We start from the raw sequence: 12966 nt of genomic DNA, 5'->3' as shown, positions 1-12966 counted from the left end.
TAGTGGCTTGATGTGGCACCAATTCTGTGTACGTTATAAATGGGACGTTATTTTATTATTTTCATCACGAGCCGGTGTGTGCGGCTCGGGAGAAAATGACACGATTCTGGAGCGTGTGGAATTGGACGTGCGAGAGGCTCGTGACAGCGGCTGGCGGCGAGGACGAGCAGCAGGTCGCTGTGTGACGGCGTGGGGGGGTTGGCTTGGGGTCAACGTGGCTCGCACTGCGTTCCGTTGGGACGGTGTTTCGGTTTGAGTTCATGCCAGGCGGCCTTACTACGGTAATGTATTCTGGTGGTTTGCGTGGCAGATATTCAACAACATGCTGTATGTGCTGTGTGACGTATGGTGGGTGCGTCTCATGTGATGTGGGTGTGTGATGGTGTGTATGTGATGGTGTGTATGTGTGCTATGTTTCGGAGCTGGCTAACAGCACTTGCCCCAACAGTCTATTAAGGCTATATGTGGGATCTTTGCTTTTGTGTGGGTATGTGTGAAATTGTGTTGTGTACAGGTATGTATGGTGTGTGTGAAGGGGCGTGTTTTGTGTGTAAGTGGGGAGCAGCAGTGGAGTAGTTAACGCATTGCACTACGATCCCGGCGACCTGAGTTTAATTCCCCCTCAAGATTAATAACAGTGGCGAATATATGAACTGGTCTTGGGCCTCCCCTAGGTCGAGTCAGTACCTGGTGCGGTGTGTAAACATCAGCACTTGGGAGAGAAAGGCGGCTTGGTGTGGTGTTGGCTAAATCACCCCCTTGTTAGCCGTGCCAGCCTTCATAGGTGCTTACTAACAGGGCTTGCCCCAGCAGTCTGGTAAAGGCTACACGGGGGATGTGTGGAATCCACTTCGTCATGTAGGGACGCCTGCCGAGGAAGGGGCGGTCCGTGGTGCCATCAGCAGCAGCAGACGCGTGTGGGTGCGAACCCAGTGAGGAGGGGGATCCATGTTCTCAGCAGAGCAGCCTCCCACCACAGGCAGGAGAGCGGTATCGGGAGGACGGCCTTGGTGGCAGATTGTTCTGGGTGGTGGAGACCATGAAGGTAGAGAGGTTTGGAGAGCTGGGAGAAGATGACCCTTTCCAGGTCTTCTCACAGTAAATGAGGCGTGAGATGGGACATTAATCAGCAGGGATGTTCGGGTCCAATAGGATGCTTTCAGTGTGGGAGTGATGGTGGATGTGCGTGTGGGGTTTGATGTGGTGTGAGGAGCTTGTCAAATCCAGTTTGTATCACCAGACGGTGAGAACTCAGAAGAAGAGGATATGGAAGTCTCATTCGCAAGAGTGGCCTTGGGCACCGAAATAATAAAATAAAAACATTTGAAATAAAGTCCCCTACACTAATGAAGCAAGAGGAAAAACAACTCGAATGAGTGTGTGTGCATATAGATATATAATGTTGGTGTGTATTGTATGTATTGAGTGCATTGTATCTGTGGTATGTGTTTAGTGTTGGTTACACACGGCGTGTTTGTGTTTGTTGTTATACAGTATATGTGGTGTGTGTGTCGTGTATTGGATGCACGGTGGGTGCTCAGCCGCACAGTGCACAGACCGGTTCCTTTGCATTCTTGTGTGGGGTTGAAGAAATATGAATTCGTGTGAATATTTTAAACAAAGATTGTCATTAACATGTTTACGAGACCAGTTCTGTCTGCCGTCCACCTGGAACATGGCACTTGCGGAGATGCACACCGTGTACTACACCGCAGCATTAGTCGTGGTGTCGACAGCAAGGGGGCGCAGGACAGACACCAACATTAGGCTGACTCTGCTCGGCTTTAGATGTCTGATGGTAAAGGTAATCTGCAATTGCAGATTAAAATAACTCAAACTGCATTGCACACAGCAATCATTGCCCCCCTACTGGCAGGCTGATGTCTGAGTCCAGGCCAGGCACTGAGTCACCTTGTGGCCACAGGTGCAACTATCACTAGGGGTGCCCTTTAAAACGCTTGAGATAAAATGAAAGTTGCTTATTGCATGTAAAGCGATCTCTAGATATTGTTTGATCTACTTTTCCACATTGACCAGACAGGGTTAGAATAAGTGGGCATACCCACACTTTTTCACCTTGCTGATCTCATCCGGTCATCCTCGCAGCGGCTTTTGGCTAACCATCTAACAAAGATGGTCACTGCTTTGTTCCCTTTCAGATTCGCTTCTGTGGCCATCTGGAACGCTGTTCCTTTCGATATTAGGAACCCACTGCAGCTATGCACTTTTAAATCTAAATTAAAAACTAATTTCTTTAGAATAGCTTTTCTTGTTTAGTTTGATGTCCTTCCCCCACACCTCCGATTAGCACGGTTGGCTCCATACGGTGCGAAAGAAGTTCAATATACATACATCCCACCACACGCGGTCTGCTGATCAACTAAGTATGGCATACCCAGTAATACTGCAGGGTGGACAGAGGCGGTGGGGGGATTTGAGAAACTTGCCGCATCGGTTCAACTGCCCTGCCAGAACCGGTGAACCTGGACTGCAAGCCCAGTGTGCGAACTGTGACACCACGACAGCTTCTTAGATAGGTACGGGTGGTTTGTATGAATGTCTTTTTTAAGACAGCATACCGGCATTTTTTGCTTGTTTGTGTGTATGGTGGTGTTGCGCTTATTTTTGCCATCTCGTCAAAGTGACTTCCTGCTCAAATGAGCATTGAAGCTAAGTGCTCAACTCCTCTTTACGGCACTGAGCCACTTGTGAAAACTCCACATTCCTATGGTGGGGGCGAGTCTCTCCATCGGACAACCACTATTGTTCTTCCCCACAAATTGTTACTCGTAATAATTTCAATTTGTAAGCTTCATTCCATCCATAGATCCCAATGGTTAAAGCTGAGTGGTCTGTCATCTGCTGCGCTGCAATGGCCGGCTGACCGCATGCCCATGCTAAAGTGGTGTATGTGCTGTGCGTGTATGCGCGCGCATGTGCGCTGCCTGTGTTTCTGTGTGTAGGGGTGAAGACTGTCCTTGCCGGCGGACACTGAGCCTCGAGCAGACGTCGTCCTAATCGCGGTTTGGTCCAGGCAGTGCCTGAGAGTGCGTGCGTGCGTTCGCGCGCATTCTCGCTCGTCTGCTCGCCAGAGAAGATGCTCATCAAGGAGTACCGCATCCCGCTGCCCATGAGTGTGGAGGAGTACCGCATTGCTCAGCTCTACATGATTCAGGTGGGGCGTGAGTGTGTCATGTATGTGCGTGCGTGTCGTGCGCACGCGTGTGTTATGTGTTTTTCATGTATGTGTATGTGCTTATCGGTTGTATTCCCGGGTAGGGGAGCGGCAGAGGTCGCAAACGGGTTTTGATTCCTTACCCGTACCCGTACCCGTACCCGGCTGCACCAGGGTCGCAAACGGGTACCCGGCTACCCGTACCCGGCCGGGTACGGGTAGCCGGGTATCGGGTAGGGTACGGGTATCGGGTAGGGTATGGGTATCGGGTAGGGTACGGGTATCAAGTAGGGTACGGGTAGCCGGGTATCGGGTAGGGTACGGGTAGCCGGGTATCGGGTAGGGTACGGGTATCGGGTACGGGTAGGGTACGGGTATCGGGTACGGGTAGCCGGGTATCGGGTAGGGTACGGGTAGCCGGGTATCGGGTAGGGTACGGGTAGCCGGGTATCGGGTAGGGTACGGGTATCGGGTAGGGTATCGGGTAGGTATGGGTATCGGGTATGGGTAGCCGGGTTTCGGGTAAGGTACAGGTATCGGGTACTTGATTGTGACCTCTGGGGAGCAGTAGTGCAGTGGTTAGCTTGCTGGCCTACAAATACCGTGACCCACGTTGAAATGGTGCTCACAGCCAAGATCAATGATGAATAACTGAACCGGTAATGGGCCTCCTCTAGGTCGACTCAGCCAAATATGAGAACCTGGTGTAGTGTAAACACCAGCATTGGCAGATACACAAAGTGCGGTTCTGCTGCACCGCACTGAGCGGGCGCTTTCCCCGGTAGTTTCAGCTTCTGGGTCCTGTGTTTGCATTTGACCTTATTGTGTTTGTACTTTGGTTATAATGGATACGGTGAAAGCTGTTGTCAAATATGGTAATATTATGACGCGTGTTTACCCAGGAAAGCCCTACTGATTTTCAAGACTTTTTTTGGAGGATCCTGCCAAGTTGTCATCGTTGGGGGCAATGTTGCTGCTGTGTGTAGTATCAATTTAGTAATTTGCAGGTAATTTTTCAGTATTGGGATGTTTAACCCATGCCAGTCACGTTGCAAATCCATGCAGAACAGGGGGAGAAAATACAAACTCCACACAGAAAGGTGCCAGAGTCGAGAATCGAACCCAGGCACTGAGTGCTGCGAGGCACGAGTTTTGCCGCTGTGCCAGCCTGCTGCCCAACACGCTGTCTGCTTGCGAGGCCCAGAACTGCGGAGCCATTCAGTCCCTCTCACAGCACACCGTGTGGCTTTCAGAAAAAGAGTCGAGATGAGACGAGCGGCGAGGGCAGCGGAGTGGAGATCTTGGAAAACCGGCCATATGAGGATGGCCCGGGGGGCAGGGGCCAGTACACGCACAAGCTCTACCACATCGGCATGCACATCCCTGGCTGGTTCCGCGCCATCCTGCCCAAGGCCGCGCTGCGGGTAGAGGAGCAGTCGTGGAACGCTTACCCCTACACACGCACACGGTGAGCTTCACACGTGCACCCACAAAGATAAAAGTAAAAGATCCCCCAACATAACCTTTACAGACTGTTGTTGGGAAAGGGTTGTTAGCGAACACCTACTAAGGCCAGCATCGTCCCCAACCACTTTTGTCTACCCATTGGCGATGTTTACACGTTGCACCAGGTACTCATTTGAGGCTGAGTCGACCTTGGAGAGAACCAGGACTGATTGAGATAATCGTCATGAGTGATAGCAGTGAGTGGCATTTGAACTCGGGTCGTCGGGTTCGTACCGAATCGCGTGAAACGCTCCACCACCACTCCCCACGCAAATTCACAGATACATGTGTAGAGGTGTAGTGGGTGACATCACGTCACGCGCACCGTCGGAAAGAGTGGCGTCGCGGGACGTGACGTCAGGCGGGCCGTGGAGGATGGTGACGTCATGCCCCCAGGGGGGTATTTAAATGGGGACCCGGGATGGAACCGGGGTTCGTCGGGGGTAGAAGTGGGGACTCGGTGAGTTGATCCTCACACGAGGCTAGGGGAGGCTACTCTGCCCGACCGGCCGAGGTTGGGGGTGGTCCCGGGCCGGGGCAGGGTGGAGAGGCGAGTTAGCCGGGGTATAGGGATCCCAGTACCCTGTCCCCTGGGGAGTTATTGTCTAGGGGGGTGTTGGTTCGGCGTAAGCCTTATCAACTTGGCGGAAGCCCTTAAATAAACGTGGCGTGAGCCCCTAATAGCAACCTGCCTCGGAGTCGTGAATTGCACCTCAACACATGTATGCTCTTACACACACAAAAGTAATACAACTCATGTACACAAAGGCACCCTCTTGCACAAAAACACGTGCACAATTTTACGTACTAAAACTTGTGTCTCCTGAATTGTGCAGAAATACAACTAAACGTACTGCTGCTGTGCTGCTGCTGTGCAGGTACACGTGCCCTTTTGTGGAGAAGTTTTCAATCGACATCGAAACGCACTACCAGCAGGACGGCGGAGACCAGCTGAACGTGTTCAACCTCGGCGCTGCAGAGAAGCGCCAGTGCAGCGTCGGTCAGCACCGCTTTCGCTCGCTCCCTGCCTCACTCGCCCGACCCGCCCGCCAAGTTTTCCCCTGAATTAGCATTGTTCAACGGTAACCGGTAAACCAGAAACCATTTTAGTAATCGATTATCTCTTCCGACGGTCAGTAACTCGCAAAATATTCCAGTTAAATGGTAGCAACAATTTCACCGCGCGGTTCTTAGGAACGTATAAACAGCATGGCGGTGTAAGTCACCGTGTGGTATGTTTGCCTTTCAGTTCAAAGGCACAGGCACAGCGCTGCAATTACCTTGGTCGTGCCATTGCTGGCAGAAGGGCTTCCACTAGAGGGAGCTGTAGAGTGTATTTAGTCGACTCTTCCACACTGAACAGGCGTCGTGGAAGAGGTGGGCGTACCCACACTTTACCTCACCACACGTGACCTGCCAATCGATTAACTGTGGTGTACCCATTTATTCAGCTGTCGCGTGTATGCCCACTTGAGTGCTTGAATGCTCACGTTTGTGGTCGACTCGGCCTCGAATGAGTACATGGTGCTGTGTGTAATCATCGCCACTAAGGAGACAGGCAGCCGGGCGTGGCACTGTGCCGTGCCGGCCTTCATAGATGCTCACAGCACTTGCCCCAACAGCCTTTGTGGGCTACATGGAGGATCTTTCTCTCTGTGCGTGTGCGGGTCCCGTGGCAGACACAATAGACATCGTGCGGGACCCGATGGCCCCCCACGAGTATGTGGTGGACGAGGACCCGCGCGTCTACCGCTCGGAGCGCACAGGCCGCGGGCCTCTCGGGGACGACTGGGCTTCCCTGAATCCCAGCCCCATCATGTGCGCGTACAAGCTGTGCAAGGTGGAGTTTCGCTACTGGGGCATGCAGTCCAAGATCGAGCGCTTCATCCACGACGTGGGTCAGTGCCGCTGCCTGCACAAGGCAAAGAATCAGAAACGGTTTTAATCGCCATGACAGTTTACACATACACGGAATTTACTATGGCCGGAAGGTGCATACATTCAACATTGAGCAATCTTAAAAACTCGAATAGGTGATATACAGTCTAACTATACTAACGTTACAAAGTATAACTAATACTAACGGGCTAAAGTATTTAAAATTATGAATAAGTAGACAATGTAAAATGTGAAATGTAAAATGTGAATTATCCATAATATACAATCTTAGAATACAAAAATACAAATAAGATAACACGTTGTAAGTTTGACTAGGTGTAATTATGTAGATAAAATGTTATAGTAAGTGTAAAAGTAATTTTAAGTGTAAAAGTCATTTTAAGCCCTTGGCCTTGTTGAAGAGGCCAACAGCGGATGGGAAGAAACTGTTTTCATGACGTGAGGTTTTGGTCCTGATGGACCGCAGCCTTCCGCCGGAGGGGAGTATCTGGAACAGAGAGTATCCAGGGTGAGAGGAATCGTCCACAATCTTCCTCGCTCGCCTCAGGGTCCTCAAGGTGTGCAAGTCCTCAAGGGTTGGTAGATTACAGCCAATCACCTTCTCAGCAGTGCGGATGATACGCTGCAGTCTGCTCTTGTCCTTGGCAGTGGCAGCAGCGTACCAGATGGCGATGGAGGAGGTGAGGATGGACTCAATGATGGCTGTATAGAAGCGCACCATCATTGTCTTTGGCAGATTAAATTTCTTCAGCTGCCGTAGGAAGTACATCCTCTGTTGAGCTCTCTTGATAAGGGAGCTGATGTTCAGTTCCCACTTGAGGTCCTGGGAAAGAATAGTGCCCAGGAAGATGAAGGATTCCACATTGTTCACTGGGGAGTCGCACAGGGTGATGGGGGTGAGTGGGGCTGTATTCTTCCTGAAGTCCACAACCATCTCCACGGTCTTAAGAGCATTAAGCTCCAGGTTGTGCTGGCTACACCAGGTCACCAGGTTGTCAGCTTCCCTCCTATAATCAGACTCATCCCCATTAGAGATGAGCCCAATTAGGGTGGTGTCGTCCGCAAACTTCAAGAGTTTGACGGACGGGTGACGGTCAGATCGATAAACGACAGGAAAACCCATCGCAGCAGAAAAATATTGATCCAGCACGAACCACGAGGCCCCACAGCCTTCCTCCCCAACCAGCCCATTCTTCCCACCCCCCCCCCATTTCACCGTGACCCCCCCCCCACATCCCAAACCACCCCATAACCTGATCTCCAATCCTCACCCCCCCACCAACAACATTCCATCCTTCCCGATCCCTCCACTAGCCCATCCCAACGCCACACTCACCACAGAAACCACCACACCCACCGCTCACATCACACTCACCACACACAACATCGCACCCATCACACTGCACCCATCGCAATACCATACTTACCACCACACGGTCTGCACTGACGAAACTTACCACAAACAACATTCACCACATTCTCCACACCTACTATTTATACCACACCCACCACACATAATGCCACAATCACCACTCACATGACATATCTCAACCCCACACCCCAACCCACTCACCACACCCCACCTACCTAGAGAAGTTGAATGCACTACCGGATGTCCAAAGTCGAAGTTTTCACGAAAGGAAGGTGGTGGTTATTAACAAACGTGCGTGAGTGTTCACACGTGGATGTGTGTGCGTGCAGAGTGGGTGTACAGCATGGGAAGCCTTCGCTTTACATGTGCTCAGTGCAGCCCCGGCACTAGTGATTGACTAATGCTTTTGTATGAATGAGGATTAATAGTGCATTACACTGGAGTGGACTGAAGACCCATGTGTGAGAAATTAAAACTAATTAATTTCACCTGGACAATCCCGTGAGATGGAGGAGCATCTTGTTTACATGGGTGTGCGGGTATCAACTGGCAGATGTATAGCAAATATCTGATGACATGAAAAAAAAACAATGACAAAGATCCCGCATATAGCCTTAACAGACTGTTGGCGTAAGTACAGACATCCCTCGATTTACGAAAAGAATGCGTTCTTTAAAAAACACCCGTAAAACTCAATTTTGTGAATCCGAATAACTTTTCCCATGAATTTAAGTCTTGCAATTAGGAATGTGTTACTGACAGTCATTCTAATTCTACTCCTAATCTAAAAATATAAATCTATCTCACTTTCACAATACAAAATACCAATAAAGAATGTAAATATTAAAACGATTTAAATAATAATTCATTGAAAACGAAAGTTATTTATATTTTCATGGAAACTCGCCAAAAGATCTGCTGCATGTTAGAATGACGAGTAAGGTGATGTGAGGCATTACTGTTGCACTGTAGGGACACCGTGACGCTGTCAAGGGTGGGTGACGGATCCTCCCGGGTGCTTCTTGTTTGATGACCGCATCGTGCGTGCCGTGTGAATTTTCCTTAATGTGGAAATTCGATGTAGTTTATCGAAAAGTGTCCATAATTTGTCAATTGCGTTAACGCAAAATTTCAGCCACACAACAACAACCGCCATTCGCCACTAAGTGGCGGTAACGTCACCACGACGCTTGTGCCAGGCCATGTGCACCTTGAGGCCACGTGAAGTGTCGAACGCCCGCTGGCAGGAGGTCATGGGGCAGACCCAGATGCCAAGGGTCGACTGACTGAGATGACCGAGATGACTGGCTGATGCACTACCTGTGCCCCCTACTGTGCCAACTTGCTGTGCATTAGCCACCCGGCGCTCCGCTCGTTGTTGTGAGCGTCGCTCCTCCGCCCTCCGTTGTTGTTGGAGGGCGATTGCCTCCAACTGCCCAGTAGCGTCCTTTACGAGCCTCCTCCACAGAGGCCGATCTTGACACCGCTGGTACCAGTCATCGGCAAGTCCACTCAGCTCCACGTCCTCCTGTACTACATCACTCCATATCTTCTCTAGCCCGTGCCGCGCCCGTTTAGCCCCCTCGATCCGGCCGAACAAACGCTATTTAGGCATGCGGTGGCTGGGCATGCGGGCTACATGACCCAGCCAACGCAGCCTTGCCTGCCGGACGAGCTCACCAATGGGACTTTGCCCAGATCCTTCAAGGATTTGTGAGCTCCTCACACAATCCAGCCTGGTTAAACCCAGGATGGATCGTAGGCAGGCCAGCCTAAATGTTTCTAACCGGCGAAGATGCTCCATTAGGGGGGTCCACGTTTCTCAACACATGCCCACTCACTCACTCGCACTCAAATACCCAGACACACTCAAACACCCAGACACACTCAAACACCCAGACACACATATACATTGAGTCATACACTTACCAACTTACAATAACTGCTGTTCGCCACTCAGTGGCAGTGACGTCACAACGGCGCTTGTGCCATGCGAGGTGTACTTGGAGGCCACGTGAAGGCCGGCTGGCAGGTCACGGAACAGACCCAGGTCTCATGGGTTGACTGCTTGAGATGATGCTCACTCGCCCACACTCATCCACACACACGTACGTATATAGCGGACATGTACATACGCACATTTTTAATCTTTATCTTGTGATATACATCCAATTTGCCATTATCAAACACAAGAAATTAATGCATGCATTCATTATTCAATTTAGCTCCCTTGCCGGCTTGTGGAAACCACACTGTCGTGGTAGCAGATGTAGGTCTTATGGGATTGAGTTTTAATTAAATATTGAAATAAGGTGAGACTGGTGACACATCTCTGAGTCTGGGAAATCGTTCCATTCTAGATTTGAAGCTTTCGTGACTGCAAGGATTCATATTCTTAGGTTTTTTTCGGTAAAGTCACGTAGGTAAAAAATAAAAATGAATAAAAGTAAAATAAAAAGAAAAATCACGACGTTTCGGAGGCAACACAAGTCTCCGTCATCAGGTGGGACCGTCACAGTTAGATTTGCTGTATCAAGTGAGGCAGGGATTCCAAGATGCAGGTTCTTAAATACAAGTTAAGGGGGAGGAAGGGGGGGGAGCTTATCAGAATGTGGTAGCCAATGAATGGAACGTATTCGGAGGGGGGCTAAAAGAGAACAAGAGGTGTACGTGGACATGTTTGTGTGCAATCACTTGTTGGTGCACATGATAACGTATTGGAAGGGGGGGCGGGGCTAAAAGAGAACACGAGGTGCACGTGTCCGTGGACCTGCACAAACACCTGTTGGTGCACATGATAGAAGAAAACGAAAATGCCCATGTTTTTACCCAGTGTTGGCTGACAATCAAATATGAAAAAGGAGAGTACTGTTAAACGCTGGGAATGTTAACACTCGTTAAAGTAAAATAGTGCCTGTCAAATAAGATGGTCCAAAAATGTGTAGTTAAATCTTTTATTGCATGGTTAATACCATCTTTCCAATGATTACTAAGTTTGTACCCATCATCACGGTTGAAATTATGTCTGTTTGTATATCTGAATGGCTTCGTGTACAAACCTTTGATGGTAGCCAGAGGGTTTGCAGAGCACCTTGGTCTCGGAAAAAACAATATCATGAGAGCCCACCGCGTTGTAGCAATGATCGGCAACGGCGGAAGACTCAATTTTGCCGTGTTTCAAATCTGACTTGTGCTCGCGGACACGATCAGAGACATGACGTTTCATTTCCCCAATGTAACAATCACCACAGCTGCAACTCAGTTTATAGACTCCAGGGTATTGCAAGTCAGGGATGACATCCTTCACAGATGGAATTAGATCACGGATTTTATGTACTGTACTGAATCGGACTTGGATCTTATGTTTGTTTAGAATTTTGGAGATCTTTTTGGTCACGCCTGTTATGTATGGCAAGGTGATAGTTTTGATCAGAGTTTCAAGTAGCTGTTTCTGTATGGTGGGAGAAACAGCTTGGCGGATAGTGCGGTCAGAGTATCCGTTCATCCTGAGGGCCCGATGTACATGTCTTAATTCACTGGCCAGGTGGTGTTGGTCAGAAATGCCATGAGCTCTGTGGTATAGCGTTTTGATAAGAGAATTCTTTTGAGATGGGTGGTGGTGGGAATCAGGTTTCAAGTAGGAATCGTATTTGATTGTCAGCCAACACTGCGTAAAAACAACATGGGCATTTTCGTTTTCTTCTATCATGTGCACCAACAGGTGCTTGTGCACAAACAGGTCCATGTACACGTACACCTCGTGCTCACTTTTAGCCCCGCCCCCCCCTTCCAATACGTTATCATGTGCACCAACAGGTGATTGCACACAAACACGTCCACGTTCACCTACACCTCTTGTTCTCTTTTAGCCCTGCCCCCCTCCCAATACGTTCCATTCATTGGCTACCACATTCTGATAAGCTCCCCCCCCTCCTCCCCCTTAACTTGTGTTTAAGAACCTGCATCTTGGAATCCCTGCCTCACTTGATACAGCAAATCTAGCTGTGACGTTCCCACCTGATGACGGAGACTTGTGTTGCCTCCGAAAAGTCGTGATTTTTATTTAACTTTTATTAATTTAAATTGTATTTTTTTACCTACGTGACTTTACCGAAAAAATCGTTCCATGCTGAAGCAACTCGATGTCTGAGCGAGAGTGCATATCGGGACAGTTAAAAAGTTATGATTTTGGGAAGAATAAATGACTAAGCAGTGCGTCGTCATTAATGAGGATCATGAATGAGCACATACTCTTAGTTCTTTCGATAAAATCACGTAGGTAAAAATGCAATTAAAATTAATAAAAAATAAAATCACGACGTTTCGGATGCATCCGAAACGTCGTGATTTAATTGTTTTATTTTTATTAATTTTTATTTAATTTTTTAACTACGTGATTTTATCGAAATAACTAAGAGTATGAATCCTTGCAGTCACGAAAGCTTCAAATCTAGAATGAATGAGCACATTCGGTGGGAGGCAGGGTGCGGGGCAGCTCTAGCCACGTCAGGGCGGAGGAGAGTGGGAGGAGTCAACAAGTGAGGGTGGAGGAAAGTGGGAGGAGTCAACAAGTGAGGGTGGAGGAAAGTGGGAGGAGTCAACAAGTGAGGGTGGAGGAAAGTGGGAGGAGTCAACAAGTGAGGGTGGAGGAGAGTGGGAGGGAGTCAACAAGTGAGGGTGGAGGAAAGTGGGAGGAGTCGGCGAGTCAGGGCGGAGGAGAGTGGGAGGAGTCAACAAGTGAGGGTGGAGGAGAGTGGGAGGAGTCAACAAGTGAGGGTGGAGGAAAGTGGGAGGAGTCTGCGAGTCAGGGCGGAGGAGAGTGGGAGGAGTCAACAAGTGAGGGTGGAGGAGAGTGGGAGGAGTCGGCGAGTGAGGGCAGGGAGGAGTCTGTGGAGGTGAGTGCCAGGAGTTGGCATGTGCTGGCATTTGCGCGGCCGCTGCTTTGTCTGCACAGCACGAGGCAGCTTTCCCCATCGCCATGGTCACGCTGTTGCCATGGAACCCGAGAGGGAGG

General features: G+C 49.6%; 1 protein-coding gene across 3 annotated transcripts in view; it reads left to right on the top strand.

The window, feature by feature from the left end:
• LOC144719295 (membrane-associated phosphatidylinositol transfer protein 2-like) overlaps positions 1 to 12966 on the top strand; it is a 48970-nt gene that overhangs the window by 6276 nt on the left and 29728 nt on the right. For all 3 annotated transcript variants that reach the window (XM_078595113.1, XM_078595112.1, XM_078595114.1), the window contains exons 2-5: positions 2964 to 3175; positions 4429 to 4643; positions 5560 to 5681; positions 6361 to 6579. In XM_078595113.1, the coding sequence (XP_078451239.1) occupies positions 3098 to 3175; positions 4429 to 4643; positions 5560 to 5681; positions 6361 to 6579 (634 nt within the window). In that variant the 5' untranslated portion in view covers positions 2964 to 3097. The remainder of the gene's footprint in view (positions 1 to 2963; positions 3176 to 4428; positions 4644 to 5559; positions 5682 to 6360; positions 6580 to 12966) is intronic.

Source organism: Lampetra planeri, chromosome 6 (genome assembly GCF_965212315.1).
Source record: "Lampetra planeri chromosome 6, kcLamPlan1.2.h2, whole genome shotgun sequence".
Lineage (NCBI taxonomy): Eukaryota > Metazoa > Chordata > Hyperoartia > Petromyzontiformes > Petromyzontidae > Lampetra > Lampetra planeri.
The sequence above is the reverse complement of the archived record's forward strand: the minus strand, read 5'-3'. Positions and strand labels throughout refer to the sequence as shown.